General features: G+C 42.6%; 1 protein-coding gene across 2 annotated transcripts in view; it reads right to left on the reverse strand.

Annotated features, from left to right (window-relative positions):
- LOC120060163 (arf-GAP with SH3 domain, ANK repeat and PH domain-containing protein 3-like) overlaps positions 1-19,554 on the reverse strand; it is a 69,333-nt gene that overhangs the window by 35,465 nt on the left and 14,314 nt on the right. The window contains exons 4-10 of one of the 2 annotated variants that reach the window (XM_039009285.1): positions 7,518-7,592; positions 6,597-6,646; positions 5,783-5,906; positions 3,827-3,912; positions 3,218-3,293; positions 452-529; positions 117-226 (exon numbers count right to left, since the gene is read on the reverse strand). In XM_039009285.1, coding sequence (XP_038865213.1) covers positions 117-226; positions 452-529; positions 3,218-3,293; positions 3,827-3,912; positions 5,783-5,906; positions 6,597-6,646; positions 7,518-7,592 — 599 coding nt within the window. Of the gene's footprint in view, positions 1-116; positions 227-451; positions 539-3,217; positions 3,294-3,826; positions 3,913-5,782; positions 5,907-6,596; positions 6,647-7,517; positions 7,593-19,554 lie in introns of both variants that reach the window. The other variant, XM_039009284.1, reaches the window with a different exon arrangement.

Raw genomic sequence — 19,554 nt, forward strand, 5'->3', positions numbered from 1 at the left:
ACACAGGCTAACAGAATCCTTCTACTGGGGTTAATGCTGGAAGTGGAGCCTTGTGTGTTTTCAGTACACGGTCAGTATATTTATCAGTATTTTCCACAATCTCCAGACAGACTCACCCGTCACTCCTCTTCTGTAGGAAGCCTGACTTCTCCGTACCGTACTTCTTGTTGCCTTGAGGCTGGTGGATGCTGTAGCCGTTACCAGAGTTCTTTCTGGTCTGGTACTCCTGGGACAAAACGGGAGAAAAATACTTTATTACAATATAGATTGACTATGATTAGTTTTCTTCTTTTTTTAACCACCCACCAGGGTTGTGTTCATTAGGGCAAGCAATGGAAAATGTTTAAAGCATTTTCCAACGGAAAATGAACACTTCTTATTGGACAAGCCCAGGTAGTCCCCCTCTCTGTTTCGGTCAGTTTTCTTCCGTTTGGTGCCTAATGAACAGTACCTCTTTCCCCTCCATCTGTAGCAGCAGTCTTAGGGAGTCTCGTAGCTGAGAGAGCTGTCTCACCTCTTCTTCCTGGTCCTGACGCACCTACCGTATACACACACACACACACACACACACACACACACACACACACACACACACACACACACACACACACACACACACACACACACACACACACACACACAAGACAGATCAGCTGAATGCAATCTACTGTAGCTACTATATAAACAGACACTGATTTGGCTAATATATTGGGAGCATTTGGAGGGAGTTGCTGGTGTACGTGGCGTGCACTAGCTTTTCACAACACCAACTGTCTCTCAAAAAGAAAGGATTTGGGATGGGTAGCTTTGCTGATCTGTTCCCAATCAATGGGTGTGGACAGCTATTAAACCAAGCTTTGCATAATGTCTCAAAATAAAGTGTAACAGAGCATACTAGAACAGTCTTTGGTTTCTGGGTCCCCATCTTAGCCTGGTCCCATATCAATTTGTGCTGTCTTGCCAAATCAAACAGGATAACAACACAAAAACGTTTAGGTGAACCGTGAAAAAGTCCCAACAGGTTTCTTTTCCATAATTCTTCCTTGAACCTGAAAACAGCGTGCCCGAGCTTGCCCCTTTTCCAACCATGTAGAGCAAGAAGAACCACTGACACTCTCATTAAACTCAAGTGTCCGTTACGAGAGAGTGAGTGAGTGAGTGAGTGAGTGAGTGAGTGAGTGAGTGAGTGAGTGAGTGAGTGAGTGAGTGAGTGAGTGAGTGAGTGAGTGAGTGAGAGAGAGAGAGAGAGAGAGAGAGAGAGAGAGAGTGAGAGAGAGAGAGAGAGTGTGTGAGAGTGTATGTGTGTGAGAGAGTGAGTGTGTGTGTGTGTGTGAGAGAGAGAGAGTGAGTGTGTGTGTGTGACAGAGAGCAACCCGACACTAGGTCAGTAAACCACTAGGTGGACCAGGCTCAGTATAACCACCACACCATGTCATGTAAGGTGGACCAGGCTCAGTATAACCACCACACCATGTCATTTAAGGTGGACCAGGCTCAGTATAACCACCACACCATGTCATTTAAGGTGGACCAGGCTCAGTATAACCACCACACCATGTCATTTAAGGTGGACCAGGCTCAGCATAACCACCACACCATGTCATTTAAGGTGAACCAGGCTCAGTATAACCACCACACCATGTCATTTAAGGTGGACCAGGCTCAGCATAACGACCACACCACCAGGCTCAGTATAACCACCACACCATGTCATTTAAGGTGGACCATGCTCAGTATAACCACCACACCATGTAATTTAAGGTGGACCAGGCTCAGCATAACGACCACACCACCTGGCTCAGTATAACCACCACACCATGTCATTTAAGGTGGAAAAGGCTCAGTATAACCACCACACCATGTCATTTAAGGTGGAAAAGGCTCAGCATAACCACCACACCATGTCATTTAAGGTGGAAAAGGCTCAGTATAACGACCACACCACGTCATTTAAGGTGGACCAGGCTCAGTATAACCACCACACCATGCCATTTAAGGTGGACCAGGCTCAGCATAACGACCACACCATGTCATTTAAGGTGGACCAGGCTCAGTATAACCACCACACCATGTCATTTAAGGTGGACCAGGCTCAGTATAACCACCACACCATGTCATTTAAGGTGGACCAGGCTCAGCATAACGACCACACCATGTCATTTAAGGTGGACCAGGCTCAGCATAACGACCACACCATGTCATTTAAGGTGGACCAGGCTCAGTATAACCACCACACCATGTCATTTAAGGTGGACCAGGCTCAGTATAACCACCACACCATGTCATTTAAGGTGGACCAGGCTCAGCATAACGACCACACCACCAGGCTCAGTATAACCACCACACCATGTCATTTAAGGTGGACCAGGCTCAGCATAACGACCACACCACCAGGCTCAGTATAACCACCACACCATGTCATTTAAGGTGGACCAGGCTCAGTATAACCACCACACCATGTCATTTAAGGTGGACCAGGCTCAGTATAACCACCACACCATGCCATTAAATACTCCCACACCACTGCCATGTAACCCTGACAACCATAACCGGTACCGAGTGATAGACTCCTGGTTTGGCAGTTGGGGGATATGGGCAGGAAAATGTCTGGTCTGGTTTGGAAAGCCTGTCTAGGCGATTATAGCATAAGGGCCCGTACCTCCAATGAAATTGGGAAATAATTTTGGTTTCCCTTTCAGGAATGAAGGAGCAGTTCTAGGAATTGCATCATAGTGGACAGACCGTGTGTTGGGAAAGTCTGGGAGGAGAGACGAGGTTGAGGTTTAGGAGGTTTGTCTTCAGCGATGCATAATCTGTTAGTGTCTGTACAGGACTTCAGTAGCAGCTGATCACTAAGGTCCAGTTGGAGTTGGTAGTTAGTTAGTGTGTGTGTGTGTGTGTGTGTGTGTGTGTGTGTGTGTGTGTGTGTGTGTGTGTGTGTGTGTGTGTGTGTGTGTGAGACAGACAGACAGACAGACAGACAGACAGACAGACAGACAGACAGACAGACAGACAGACAGACAGACAGACAGACAGACAGGTAGACAGGTAGACAGACAGACAGACAGACAGACAGGTAGACAGACAGACAGACAGACAGACAGACAGACAGACAGACAGACAGACAGACAGACAGACAGACAGACAGACAGACAGACAGACAGACAGACAGACAGACAGGTAGACAGACAAAACAAAACAAATCGGTTGTTACTACCATGTGCACCGATGTAGCCAGCTTCTCCACAAAGGGACTAAGGTTCTCGGCAGCTTTCAAGCCGTCCTGGAAAAAACTGAGATGATACAACAATACTGAGTCATTGGTGGATGTCGACCATAACACTCAGGTACACACACACACACACACACACACACACACACACACACACACACACACACACACACACACACACACACACACACACACACACACACACACACACACACACACACACACACACACACACACACACACACATAACATATGGAACAAAATTGTTAAGTAGCGTGGCAATACCTGGTAAAAGGAGCCAAAACCAAACAGCCACAACATTTGACACCAGAAACCACAGTAACATTCCTGAGGTAAGATCTTGGTGCTGTTACTATGAGTAGTAGCAGGGAGATATGAAAGCCATACGCTTCCCATAAGGCCAAAGGAGTACAGCGAGTACTCTTACGATTCACACTATAGGACCAACCAGAACCGTACTGTCTTTGATATTACATTTTCTTAAAATGTTTTCTTTTAGACTATAGTGCAGTATAGCTCGGCTTGGCTCAGTAGCGTGAAAAAGGGGCATTAAAGCATAGAAGGAGAACTTACTTGAGCTGGGCCTGGAAGTACTTGATGAGACTCTGGAGCAGGTCTGGACCCTGACGTACCCTCAGCTCCTGGATCTTCAGTAGATACTGGACAAACCAGAGGACGAAAGTACTGGATTAGTAACCATGGTTACAGAGCTGGTTTCAGGTTCAGAAACGGTCACACTGGTTATAAACCGTTGGGTATCATTTTACTGATTTAACCAGTCACTCATTGAATCACGGTAGGAGAAATGTACTGTCTGTTCAGGAAAAACTCCTGGTCTTAGTTGTAGCCTGGCACAGAGTTTTTCCTGGTCAGGACACATGGGCAGGAAAAATGCTAGACTTTCATATGAACAAGTCTCTTCTGCCATAGACAATATGCTTCTCAGGACATAGCCTAAACATGACACGGCATAGAACAGTTTCAGGGTGTGTTTTTTTACCTGATCCATTTTTTGAACTGTTTGAAGTGTTTTAAATGTTGCTTTAAAAGGGAAATGCCTTGGTGAGAGCCAGCTGAAGGAGCTCTCTGCTGCTTTTGGAAGGAATGACTGCAGTCTGCTGTGTCTCTGCTCCATAAAGCCTTGTTTAAAACTGTCTGTCTGCGGCTGTGCTGGGTCATGTTTATTATGCACCAAATGGGGCAAAACGGACTGAAACAGCCCACTGGGCAAAAACTGGTAGAATCAACGTTGTTTCCACATAATTTCAACCAAAACAAAATCAGTGTGATGATGTTGAATCAACGTTGAAAACAGATTGGATTTGCAAAAAGTAATCAACGTAAAGACGGGGTTTTTTACCCAACTTTTAAGCTAAATCCATAGACATGGTGACAACTCAACCAAATGTAAATCCAAACTGGATGTTGAACTGACGTTTGTGCCCAGTGGAAGGAATGTACAACCTCGACTTATCCAAAAACGTATTTTCGTTTTCAGTTGCATGTTTTCAAATGTTTTCTCTTGTGTGCCATAATGAACATGACCCAGACAAGGGCCTTGGAGAAGGGGGGGGGGGGGGGAATTCTCCTCCTCTACTTCTCCACCCATCTCAGCAGCTGGCCTCACAGAGAGTCCAACTAAAGAGTAAATTCCCCTACGCTCGTAAAGTGTAACTTTGGACTTTAACTGAGCTTAGCATTGGCTTCAGTGCCATTTCCAATCTGTACTGCACATTTTTACATTTCACAGTCCAGTCTGGGTCTGGCATCCTCCCCCACCTTGACACGATCTGTGCCGTTCAGGGGAGAAATTGTCCATATGCACAGACCTAGGATCAGATTCCCATCCCCCAAACCTACCCGTAAGTATTAGTGGCATTAGTGGAATAAGTGGCATTAGCGCCGTTTGCCGTAGTAGTAGTGCTGTTAGTGGTAGTAGTAGTGGTGTTAGCGGCATTAGTGGTATTAGCAGTGTTAATGGTAGTAGTGGTGTTAGAGGTATTAGCAGTGTTAGTGGTGGTAGTAGCAGTGTTAGTGGTAGTTGTCCCGTGTAGCTCAGTTGGTAGAGCATGGCGCTTGCAACGCCAGGGTTGTGGGTTCGATTCCCACGGGGGGCCAGTACAAAAAAGTATGAATGTATGTACTTGTAAGTCGCTCTGGATAAGAGCGTCTGCTAAATGACTTAAATGTAAAAATGTAAAATGTGTTAGAAGTGGTATTAGCGGTATTAGCAGTGTTAGCGCCGTTAGTGGTAGTAGTGGTGTTATCAGCATTAGCGGTATTAGCGGCGTTAGCGGTAGTTGCAGCGTTATCGGCGTTAGCGGTAGTAGTGGTGTTAGCGGCGTTAGCGGTAGCAGTGGCGTTAGCGGCATTGGCAGTGTTAGTGGTAGTAGTGGTGTAGTGTTAGTAGTGGTATTAGCTGTGTTAGTAGTAGTGGTTTTATCACCACTATTACCAAGACTTTAAATCAGTGTCTATGGGTAACTTTATCCTACTACGTGTGTGTCCGTCCTAGCTCTGTGTCCTCACCTCACACATCTGCAGCTGGAAGGTCCTCCTCTCTCGCTCCATGTCCTCCGTCACGTCGTATCCCTCCATCCTGATCAGGCCCGGCTGACGGCTCTTCTCCCTCCTCTCCTTCTCCAGCTTCCCACTGAGATAGAGAGAGAGGTAGAGAGAGGTAGAGAGAGAAATGTAGAGAGAGAGAGAGGTAGAGAGAGAGAGAGGTAGAGAGACAGAGGTAGAGAGACAGAGGTAGAGAGACAGAGGTAGAGACAGGTAGAGAGACCGAGAGAGAGGTAGAGAGACCGAGAGAGAGACAGAGAGAGAGAGAGAGAGAGAGAAAGAGAGAGAGGTAGAGCGAGGTAGAGGACTTTAGACTGTAAAGCATCTTTATTGATACCGTTCAATGAAAGAAAAGAGCATTGTTAAATGGAGACGGACTCAACGTCAACATTCGTGGACACAGATGCTGACGAGTGAAAGGACAGTGCATTAGATATATGTAGAATTGTCTTGGCATGAGGTGTGAGTGTGTGCATGTCTGTGTGTGAATGATAGAAAGAGATACGGGTGGATTTACAGGTATTTACTGTCCTAATCTTGGCCATTTTAAACATCATTTTCCTGTAACACACTCCCAACTATTTCACCTGAGGAAACAGGAGAAAGGATAAGAGAGAGTGGAGGTGAAACCCCATTCTTATATTACATTGACTTAAAACCAGAACATGACTGGATGGGTGTACAGGAACACTCTCTTTTCATCTTTCTGAGAGGCACCACAAACCATATGGAAGACTACTTCCCTCATAATCACTTTGGTAGAATGATATCAACTCACACTTTGATGTCATAATCCTTCCAGCTCTTCTCCAACTGTTTCTTCAACTCCTAAAGAAGAGAAGACGGAAGACCGATAGTTGAGTTGGGCTGCGCTCCAGACAAGTCAAATAAACACTGCGTCTATATTATCTGAAGTGTGGACAGTCACAGAACACTGTACAGTCACAGAACACTGTACAGTCATAGAACACTGTACAGTCACAGAACACTGTACAGTCACAGAACACTGTACAGTCACAGAACACTGTACAGTCACAGAACACTGTACAGTCACAGGACCCAGGGGTGAATAGTAGGCTCTGGCCCCTTCATACACCTTATATGACACTTCAACAATGCGGTTTACTGTACCAATAACAAAACCTATTGCTGGTGAATGACCTCTCATTAAGTAGGACAAGGAAGCCTGGCCTGGTAAAACTCCAGGCCCTAGTACCTGTAGCCTTTGGCTCGGGAGAGGCAAAGGTCGAGTCATGCGTCCTCCGAAACATGACCCGCCAAGCCGCGCTTCTTAACACCCGCTCGCTAAACCCGGAAGCCATTTGCACCAATGTGTCGGAGGAAACACCGTTCAACTGACGACCAGAGTCAGCCTGGAGGTACCCGGCCCGCCACAAGGAGTCGCTAGAGCGCGATGAGCCAAGTAAAGCTCCCCTGGCCAAACCCTTCCCTAACCCGGACGACACTGGGCCAATTGTGCGCCGCTCTATGGAACTCCCGGTCACAGCCAGTTGTGACACAGCCTGGGATCAAACCCCAGGCTGTAGTGACGCCGCAACACTGTGATGCAGTGCCTTAGACTGCTGTGCCCCTCGGGAGGCCCTAGATGTATCTCTTATTGTCTAGATTACTTTACAGACACAGTAGAGGAGACAGAAGTGTTCCACTATGTAGTGTACACTACAGTAGGGTTACTCACCAGTCTGCTGTCTCTAAGCTCACTCTTCAAGACATTCTCCAATGGAAAAGAGATTATATTGTTCAAATTCTGGACCTGGAAGACAGGAAGGGAGCGAGGGAGGGAGAGAGGGAGAAAGAGGAAGAGGGAGAGAGGCAATGAGTCACATAGCTACACACAGACACACACGTTCCGATTTAAAACGATGAAACAACAAAAACCTGTATTGGTTCCTAGGGACCCTATAATGTTGTTCCAGCTTCCCAGTGAGTCACATTCCATGGGATGGCTATGATCAACTTGTGATTCAATCCATATGTTCCCAGAGTGCACCATAATTTGTATGATTTTATTTGTGGGCTCAGAATGTGTGCATTACCAAATCAAAATTGCGATTCAGATGGAATGACTGTATTCTAGTTAGTCATGCTGAGATACATCCTGTTATGCAGTCAGTTGGACTACAGATGTACGGTGCCCGTTTTAGGACATCCACAAGACATGTCCATTAAAATGAAAGCTTGGTGCAGTAAAGTCGGTCAAGTCCTCCTCCACCTCAGATCTTACAGGGCTAATAGATCATATAAACCCTACCACCCAGGGAAAAAGGAAATGTCCTTAAATATACACCATACACATGAACGCTTGGTGCAGTCAAGTCCTCCTCCACCTCAGATCTTACAGAGCTAATAGATCATATAAACCCTACCACCCAGGGAAAAAGGACATGTCCTTAAATATACACCATACACATGAACGCTTGGTGTAGTCAAGTCCTCCTCCACCTCAGATCTTACAGAGCTAATAGATCATATAAACCCTACCACCCAGGGAAAAAGGACATGTCCTTAAATATAAACCATACACATGAACGCTTGGTGCAGTTAAGTCCTCCTCCAGTTCTTGCTCTTACAAGGCTAGTGCATCATATAAACCCTACCACCCAAGAACATGGCACCGTGCCATCCCCTCCCTCTCTCTTATCTCAAGGCAGGGAGGGGAACTACTGAATGATTAGCTCCACGTGTTGCATAGTGTCTATGTAGGTTTATTCTCATTCATATACAGTAGGTCAACATGTTGGGGTTTTAGGCTGGGCTTCTGTATAGAACTTTGTAACATCGGCTGATGTAAAAAGTGCTTTATAAATACATATGACTGATTGATGTCCGCCATTTTCCTCTGTTTTGAATAACAGCATGTCACATGGGGAAAATCTACATTGGTTTAAGCCTGTTCTTTCAATTCAATATACTTCATTTATCCCACAAGGGGAAATTATGTAGACAGGAGTGAATATGTGACTTGTTTTAGGAAACTAGGCGTATGTCGCACGTCACTACCTCACAGGAGAGCCATTTGAACTGAAACATTTACCAAAATGTGTTTTTTGGCAGAAATGCCTTCTGGAACATGTGAACTTTTATGTGCCTTAATAACAAACTTGTATTCCATCCATAAATACAAATAAAATTGTTAAATTATGAGCATAGTTGGTTTAACCATGGAAAAAGCCAGGAAGCTTCCCGCTAGCCATGATTGGCTAAGATAATGGATGGGCTGGACATGCCGGGAGAGGAGTTTGGATTGGTCTGCCATGTAGCATGCGTCTGTCTATAACGTTAGCTGTTCAGTATGTGTTGACGGTCCTTTCTACTGCATCGTTTGTGAAAGATATAACGTTAGCCATCGAGAACAACAAAAGTTTTGCTGCTTTTCTCAACAACGTAGATGCCCTGAATTTAGCAGGCGCTATCGACAGATCAGTTGGAAAAAGTGATGGTCTTTCTGCACACGCCACGGTCAGTGTGAACCGGAGTGACTTGACACAACGCTGGCCAAACAAGATGTAGCTACAAACAAAACAGAGTTAAATGGTTCCAGTCTGCCGTGTAGTATTCATCCATACGGGTAAGAGGCTAGCTACATTTTTAGAAATAAGTTTCTAATTTTGTCAGAAAGTCATTTTTATTGCAAGTTATTAAAGAGTACTGTTAGTTAGCTAGCAAACGTTAGCTTGCTGGCTCGCTAGCTAACGTTACGTGTGTGATCTGTGTAGTAATGTTATTCAAATCAGAAACCCATTTGCATTGCTAGTTATAGCCTAATGTTAGCTAGCTAACATTAAACCTAGTTTGTTAGCTTTAAGCTACAAGCAGATTCATACTACAGCTAAGACCATGTTTGTATTGGTAGTAGTATGAGTATGGATTATTCCAGTTCATTGTTTAGGTAGCTTGTTACATGTCTAAACAGAAGACTATACTTAGGCCGGATTATTACATGACCCATCAAATTAGCCAGGTGTGTCTGGGCGTGATTATGGCCATCTATTGTATTTCATGAACATGCGTACATGTCTAGACAATAGTGACCCATCCACTTAGCTAGATGTGGCTGGGGGGGGGGGGGGGTTACAGCATTTCTTTCACATGACCCATCAATTTACAAGTGTGTCTGAGTAAGCGTCATCTAATAATTATGAAATATTTATCTGTACACTTCCTGTTTTTGATATTGCTACTATGCAAGTAACCACTTCACTGTACCGTTTACACCTTCTGTATCATATGCATGTGACAAATATACTTAGATATTGTTTGATATATGGTGTGTTTACCACATGGCCTCACATGTGAAACCTTAAAGAGATGGGTGGGGCTAAGGCTTAAGAGGGTGTGAATGATGCTGAATGGATGTAGACAAAGAAGAGCTCTCCAGTAGGTGTACCAAAACATGTAAAAAACACAATTTCAAATTTTGCTACATGAGACCGAATCGAGGCGGTCGTTCACATATACAGTTGAAGTCAGAAGTTTACCTACACCTTAGCCAAATACATTTAAACTCAGTTTTTCACAATTCCTGACATTTAATCCTAGTAATAATTCCCTGTCTTAGGTCAGTTAGGATCACCACTTTATTTTAAGAATGTGAAATGTCAGAATAAAAGTAGAGAATTATTTATTTCAGCTTTTATTTCTTTCATCACAATCCCAGTGGGTCAGAAGCTCACATACACTCAATTAGTATTTGGTAGCATTGCCTTTAAATTGTTTAACTTGGGTCAAACGTTTTGGGTAGCCTTCCACAAGCTTCCCACAATAAGTTGGGTGAATTTTGGCCCATTCCTCCTGACGGAGCTGGTGTAACTGAGTCAGGTTTGTAGGCCTCCTTGCTCGCACACGCTTTTTCAGTTCTCCCACAAAGTTTCTATAGGATTGAGGTCAGGGCTTTGTGATGGCCACGCCAATAACTTGACTTTGTTGTCCTTAAGCCATTTTGCCACAACTTTGTAAGTATGCTTGGGGTCATTGTCCATTTGGAAGACCCATTTGCGACCAAGCTTTAACTTCCTGACTGATGTCTTGAGATGTTGCTTCAATATTTCCACAATTTTCCTACCTCATGATGCCATCTATTTTGCGAAGTGCACCAGTCCCTCCTGCAGCAAAGCACCCCCACAACATGATGTTTATTTTATTTTTATAGTACCTTTATTTAACCAGGTAGGCTAGTTGAGAACAAGTTCTCATTTACAACTGCGACCTGGCCAAGATAAAGCAAAGCAGTGCGACATACAACAACACAGAGTTACACATGGAATAAACAAACATACAGTCAATAATACAATAGAGAAAGTCTATATACAGTGTGTGCAAATAGTGACAAAATAGGCCATAGTGACAAAATTATTACAGTATGGCAAATTAAACACTGTGGTGATAGATGTGCAGAAGATGAGTGTGCAAGTAGCGGTACTGAGGTGCAAAAGAGCTAAATAAATCAAATAAATAACAATATGGTGATGAGGTAGTTGGATGGGCTATTTACAGATTGGCTATGTACAGGTGCAGTGATCTGTGAGCTGCTCTGACAGCTGGTGCTTAAAGCTAGTGAGGGAGATATGAGTCTCCAGCTTCAGTGATTTTTGCAGTTCGTTCCAGTCATTGGCAGCAGAGAACTGGAAGGAAAGGCGGCCGAAGGAGGAATTGGCTTTGGGGGTGACAAGTGAAATATACCTGCTGGATCGCGTGCTGCGGGTGGGTGCTGCAATGGTGACCAGTGAGCTGAGATAAGGCGGGGCTTTACCTAGCAACGACTTATAGATTACACTGATGATGATGCTGCCACCCCCGTGCTTCACAGTTGGGATGGTGTTCTTCGGCTTGCAAGGCTCCCCCTTTTGCCTCCAAACATAACGATGGTCATAGTGGCTAAATAGTTATATTTTTGTTTCATCAGACCAGAGGACATTTCTCAAAAAAGTACGATCTCTGTCCCCATGTGCAGTTGCAAACCGTAGTCTGGCTTTTTTATGGCGGTTTTGGAGCAGTGGCTTCTTCCTTGCTGAGCGGCCTTTCAGGTTATGTCGATATAGGACTCGTTTTACTGTGGATATAGATACTTTTGTACCTGTTTCCTCCAACATCTTTACAAGGTCCTTTGCTGTTGTTCTGGGATTGATTTGCAGTTTTCGCACCAAAGTACATTCATCTCTAGGAGACAGAACGCGTCTCCTTCCTGAGCGGTATGACGGCTGCGTGGTCCCATGGTGTTTATACTTGCGTACTATTGCTTGTACAGATGAACTTGGTACCTTCAGGCATTTAGAAATTGCTTCCAAGGATGAACCAGAGTTGTGGAGATCTACAAATTTTTTCTGAGGTCTTGGCTGATTTCTTTTGGATTTTCCCATGATGTCAAGCAGAGGCACTGTTTGAAGGTAGGCCTTGAAATACATCCACAGGTACACCTCCAATTGACTCAAATGATGTCAATTAGCCTATCAGAGTCTTCTAAAGCCACGACATAATTTTCTGGAATTTCCCAAGCTGTTTAAAGGCTCAGTCAACTTAGTGTATGTAAACTTCTGACCCACTGGAATTGTGATACAGTGAATTATAAGTGAAATAATCTGTCTGTAAACAATTGTTGGAAAAATGACTTGTGTCATGCACAAAGTAGATGCCCTAACCGACTTGCCAAAACTATAGTTTGAAATTTGTGGAGTGGTTGAAAAACGAGTTTTAATGACTCCAACCTAAGTGTATGTAAACTTCCAACTTCAACTGTACGTACATCAATAAAATATATGTTGGATGTGAAACAAATACAAATCTTGTTCTGCCCACAGTTTCTATTTACTTCATATGATGGATGAAGTGATATCACTCAATGGAAACAACCATTCTCAAATATAATTCTTAGATAATCAAACCTATGAGCAAACAACATTCCAGAAAAGCATCCAGAAAATTGTGCTTACTGGGAAAACATCTGAAGGTCTTATGTAAATCCAATTGATTAACAATACACTGACTGACTGTTCAAAAACATGTCCTGTACTGAAGCAGCTTTGTAGGTAAATACAAGTCAACCACTTCCCTCTTCTGAGTTCATACACAAGTTAACCTTGAGAAATTGATCCAAAGCTTTGTTTGTTTTGATTGGCTTCCAATAACTTAGCCAATGGAAAAAGGCCTTGTGTAGGCCAAACAGTGAAACCACACACACAGTTTACTTTGAAAGCCCCTAAATCAAACAGCGGTAGTGAGTTGGATTGGTTTCCCCAGTTCCCTCAAACACTTCCTCTAGAGCCTGCATGGGAAACTTTGATTGACAGATGGGGGGAGGGACCTTGTCCACTCACAACACACAGAAGTCTGGGAGGAATTATCATTGCCATGGAGACTATCAGTGGGAGGGTTTCGGCTTGCTCCAGTTTTCTGAATGGCTCTAATTGCTCTCATGCAGCTGTTGTATCCCTCCAACACACACACACACACACACACACACGCACGCACGCACTCCTACACGCATTTATGCACACACACATACCTGAGACAAGTTTCTCCCCTCACCCTTCCTCTCCCTAAAAACTGAGGCGCTTTGACCCTCGAGTTGTGACCAAACTGCAACTCATTCATAAATAACCCCTCTGACAGCACACACCCACACACACACACACACACACACAAGGGGTTATTGAGATCATGGCTTGCATCTTGCATCTTAACGTTGACATTGTGGAGAGAGTTGAGTAATGCTTCTAGGACCATACTTTAATCATGTAACATAACCAGATAATAATTTAATTGATGGAGCTCAACTACACAGGTTTATGGATTATAATATTGCCCCGGGGTGTTTTCATTATGCTACAAATAGAAGAAATTGACTGAAACAGTGACCACAGGACAAAATGTAGACAATAGTACAAATAAAAAACCCTTGAATGAGTAGGTGTGTCCAAACTTTTGACAGGTACTGTATATACACTACCGGTCAAAAGTTTGGACACACCTACTCAATCAAGGGTTTTTCTTTATTTTTACTATTTTCTACATTGTAGAATAATAGTGAAGACATCAAAACTATGAAATAACACATATGAAATCACGTAGTAACCAATTTTTTTTTTTTTTATCAAAATATATTTTATATTTGAGATTCTTCAAATAGCCACCCTTTGCCTTGACAGCTTTGCACACTCTTAGTATTCTCTCAACCAACTTCACCTGGAATGCTTTTCCAACAGTATTGAAGGATGTCCCACATATGCTGAGCACTTGCTGGCTGCTTTTCCTTCACTCTGCGGTCCGACTCATCCCAAACCAACCACCATTCGACCATCAAGGCCTGATTCACACAGTCTCCCCTGAACAGTTGCTGTTGAGATGTGTCTGTTACTTGAACTCTGTGAAGCATTTTGTTGGGCTGCAATTTCTGAGACTGGTAATTTTAATGAACTTATCCACTGCAGCAGAGGTAACTCTGGGTCTTCATGAGAGCCAGTTTCATCATAACGCCTGATGGGTTATGCGACTGCACTTGAAGAAACTTTTAGAAATGTTCCGTATTGACTGACCTTCATGTCTTAAAGTAATGATGGACTGTCATTTCTCTTTGCTTAATTGAGTTTCTTTCCATAATATGGACTTGGTATTTTACCAAATAGGGCTATCTTCTGTATAGCCAGCCCCTACCCTGTCACAACACAACTGATTGGCTCAAATAAGGAAATCAATTCCACAAATTAACTTTTAAGAAGGCACACCTGTTAATTGAAATGCATTCCAGGTGACTACCTCATGAAGCTGGTTGAGAGAATGCCAAGAGTGTGCAAAGCTGTCATCAAGGCAAAGGGTGGCTATTTGAAGAATCTCAAATATAAAATATATTTTAAAGAAAAACCCTTGAATGTGTAGGTGTTCTAAAACTTTTGACCGGTAGTGTATATACTACACACTACCGTTCAAAAGTTTGGGGACACTTAGAAATGTCCTTGTTTTCCATGAAAACATACATGAAATGAGTTGCAAAATGAATAGGAAATATAGTCAAGATGTTGACAAGGTTATAAATCATTATTTTTAATTGAAATAATAATTGTGTCCTTCAAACTTTGCTTTCGTCAAAGAATCCTCCATTTGCAGCAATTACAGCCCTGCAGACATTTGGCATTCTAGTTGTCAATTTGTTGAGGTAATTTGAAGAGATTTCACCCCATGCTTCCTAAAGCACCTCCCACAAGTTGGATTGGCATGATGGGCACTTCTTACATACCATACATTTCAGCTGCTCCCACAACAGCTCAATAGGGTTGAGATTCGGTGACTGTGCTGGCCACTCCATTATAGACAGAATACCAGCTGACTGCTTCTTCCCTTAATAGTTCTTGCATAGTTTGGAGCGGTGCTTTGGGTTATTGTCCTGTTGTAGGAGGAAATTGGCTCCAATTAAGCGATGTCCACAGGGTATGGCATGGCGTTGCAAAATGGAGTGATAGCCTTCCTTCTTCAAGAACCCTTTTATCCTGTACAAATCTCCCACTTTACCACCACCAAAGCACCCCCCAGACAATCACATTGCCTCCACCATGCTTGACAGATGGCGTCAAGCACTCCTCTTCATTTTTTCTGCGTCTCACAAATATTCTTCTTTGTGATCCGAACACCTCAAACCTAGATTTGTCTGTCCATAACACTTTTATCCAATCTTCCTCTTTCCAGTGTCTGTGTACTTTTACCCATCTTAATATTTTATTTTTATTGGCCAGTCTGAGATATGGCTTTTTCTTTGCAACTTTGCCTAGAAGGCCAGCATCCCGGAGTCGCCTCTTCACTGTTGACGTTGAGACTGGTGTTTTGTGGGTACTATTTAATGAAGCTGCCAGTTGAGGACTTGTGAGGCATCTGTTTCACAAACTAGACACTAATGTGCTTGTCCTCTTGCTCAGTTGTGCACCGGGCCTCCCACTCCTCTTTCTATTCTGGTTAGAGTCAGTTTGCTCTGTTCTGTGAAGGGAGTAATACACAGCATTGTACGAGATCTTCAGTTTTTGGCAATTTCTTACATGGAATAGCCTTAATTTCTCAGAACAAGAATAGACTGACGAGTTTCAGAAAAGTTCTTTGTTTCTGGCCAATTTGGGCCTGTAATCGAACCCACAAATGTTTTTATTTTTATTTCACCTTTATTTAACCAGGTAAGCTAGTTGAGAACAAGTTCTCATTTACAACTGCGACCTGGCCAAGATAAAGCAAAGCAGTGCGACAAAAACAACAACACAGAGTTACACATGGGATAAATAAACGTACAGTCAATAACACAATAGAAAAATCTATATACAGTGTGTGCAACTGTAGTAAGACTGGGGAGGTAAGACAATAAATAGGCCATAGTGGCAAAATAATTACAATTTAGCATTAACACTGGAGTGATAGATGTGCAGATGATGATGTGCAAGTAGAGATACTGGGTGCAAAGAGCAAAAATAAATGACAAATGCTGATGCTCCAGATACACAACTAGTCTTGAGGCCCAGTTTTATTGCTTCTTTGGTAGTTGGTAGAGCATGGCGTTTGCAACGCCAGGGTTGTGGGTTCAATTCCCACGGGGGGACCAGGGTTCAATTCCCACGGGGGGACCAGGATGAATATGTATGAACTTTCCAATTTGTAAGTCGCTCTGGATAAGAGCGTCTGCTAAATGACTTAAATGTAAATGTTTAATCAGAACAACAGTTTTCAGCTGTGATAACATAATTGTAAAAGGGTTTTCTAATTAGCCTTTTAAAATGATAAACTTGGATTAGCTAACACAACGAGCCATTGGAACACAGGAGTGATGGTTGCTGATAATAGGCCTCTGCACGCCTATGCAGATATTCCATTAAAAATCAACTGTTTCCAGCTACAAAGGTAATTTACAACATTAACAATGTTTACACTGTATTTCTGATCAATTTGATGTTATTTTAATGGTCAAAAAATGTGCTTTGCTTTCAAAAACAATGACATTTCTCAGTGACCACAAACCTTTGAACGGTAGTATATATATATATATATATATATATATATATATATATATATATATATATATATATATATATATATACAGTTTAAGTCGGAAGTTTACATACACCTTAGCCAAATACATTTAAACTCAGTTTTTCACAATTCCTGACATTTAATCCTAGTAATAATTCCCTGTCTTAGGTCAGTTAGGATCACCACTTAAGAATGTGAGATGCCAGAATAAAAGTAGAGAGAATGACTTACTTCAGCTTTTATTTCTTTCATCACATTCCCAGTGGGTCAGAAGTTTACATACACTGAATTCGTATTTGGTAGCATTGCCTTCAAACAATTTAACTTGGGTCAAACGTTTCGGGTAGCTTTCTACAAGCTCCCAGAATAAGTTGGGTGAATTTTGGCCCATTCCTCCTGACAGAGCTGGTGTAACTGAGTCAGGTTTGTAGACCTCGCACTTTTTCAGTTCTGCCCACACATTTTCTATAGGATTGAGGTCAGGGCTTTGTGATGGCCACTCCAATACCTTGACTTTGTTGTCCTTAAGCCATTTTGCCACAACTGTGTAAGTATGCTTGGGGTCATTGTCCATTTGGAAGACCCATTTGCGACCAAGCTTTAACTTCCTGACTGATGTCTTGAGATGTTGCTTCAATATATCCACATCATTTTTCTTCCTCATGATGCCATATATTTTGTAAAGTGCACCTGTCCCTCCTGCAGCAAGGCACCCCCACACCATGATGCTGCCACCCCCGTGCTTCACGGTAGGGATGGTGTTCTTCGGCTTGCAAGCCTCCCCCTTTTGCCTCCAAACATAACGATGGTCATTATGGCCAAACAGTTATATTTTTGTTTCATCAGACCAGAGGACATTTCTCCAAAAAGTACAATCTTTGTCCCCATGTGCAGTTGCAAACCATAGTCTGGCTTTTTATGGTGGTTTTGGAGCAGTGGCTTCTTCCTTGCTGAGCAGCCTTTCAGGTTATGTCGATATAGGACTCGTTTTACTGTGGATAAAGATACTTTGGACATGTTTCCTCCAGCGTCTTCACAAGGTCCTTTGCTGTTGTTCTGGGATTGATTTGCACTTTTCGCACCAAAGTACGTTCATCTCTAGGAGACAGAACGCGTCTCCTTCTTGAGCGATATGACGGCTGCGTGGTCCCATGGTGTTTATACTTGCATACTATTGAATGTACAGACAAACGTGGTACCTTCAGGAGTTTGGAAATTGCTCCCAAGGTTGAACCAGACTTGTGGAGGTCTACAATTCTTTGGCTGATTTTCCCATGATGTCAAGCAAAGAGGCACTGAGTTTGAAGGTAGGCCTTGAAATACATCCACAGGTACACCTCCAATTGACTCAAATTATGTCAATTAGCCTATCAGAAGCTTCTAAAGCCATGACATCATTTTCTGGAATTTTCCAAGCTGTTTAAAGGCACAGTCAACTTATTGTATGTAAACTTCTGACCCACTGGAATTGTGATACAGTGAGTTATAAGAGATTATTTCAGTCTGTAAACAACTGTTGTACAAATTACTTGTGTCATGCACAAAGTAGATATCCTAACTGACTTGCCAAAACTATAGTTCGTTAACAAGAAATTTGTGGAGTGGTTGAAAAACAAGTTTTAAAGACTCCAACGTAAGTGTATGTAAACAAATTTGTGGAGTGGTTGAAAAACAAGTTTTAAAGACTCCAACGTAAGTGTATGTAAACTTCCGACTTCAATGTATGTATGTATGTGTATATATATATATATATATATATATACACACACACACATTGAACAAAAATATAAAACGCAACATGTAAAGTGTTTGATGAGCTGAAATAAAAGATCCCAGAAATTTTCCACATGCACAAAAAGCTTATTTCTCTAAAATGTTGTGAACAAATTTGTTTACATCCCTTTTAGTAAGCATGTCTCCTTTGCCAATATAATCCATCCACCTGACAGGTGTGGCATATCAAGAAGCTGATTCAACGGCATGATCATTACACAGATGCACCTTATGCTGGGGACCATTAAATTAAAGGACACTCTAAAATGTGCAGTTTTGTCACACAACACAATGCCACAGATGTCTCAAGTTTGCGGGAGTGTGCAATTGGCATACTGACAGCAGGAATGTCCACCAGAGTAGTTGCCAGATAATTTAATGTACATTTCTCTACCATAAGTCGACTCCAACGTTGTTTTTGAGAATTTGGCAGTATGTCCAACCGGCCTCTATGCAAACATTTCTGGGATCTTTTTATTCCATGAAACATGGGACCAACACTTTACATTGTTGCGTTTAGGATGCTGGAATTATAATTTGAACGAACGTGCAAAATTGTGACTGGTTGTGTTAATGCCACATATGGAAGGTAATACATTTTAAAAGTTAAATTATTTAGTTAAGCTTTCCTGAATAAATGGGCCTGCCGGGAGCCACATAATTATAGGACAGCGCATCTCCGTATCAGAAGTAAAAATACAGCCAGACTGGCCTGCTACTGTGCCTTTCTAGACTGTGGAGAGTCGACCCACAACTGGTCCAAATGAAATGAAACGTTCAAAATCACAGGGTTTTTTGTGCTGTTATTCAAATGACATTTTCACTGCAGCCCTATAGTAGAATGTTGTACTCACTTGGAAAACAATAATGCAGTTATTCATTGCATTGTGATGTTGTAGGCTACTACAGTCTAGGTAGGATAGTTGTATTGTCCCTAAACAAGATCAATA

This window comes from Salvelinus namaycush, chromosome 15 (genome assembly GCF_016432855.1).
Source record: "Salvelinus namaycush isolate Seneca chromosome 15, SaNama_1.0, whole genome shotgun sequence".
Classification (NCBI taxonomy): domain Eukaryota; kingdom Metazoa; phylum Chordata; class Actinopteri; order Salmoniformes; family Salmonidae; genus Salvelinus; species Salvelinus namaycush.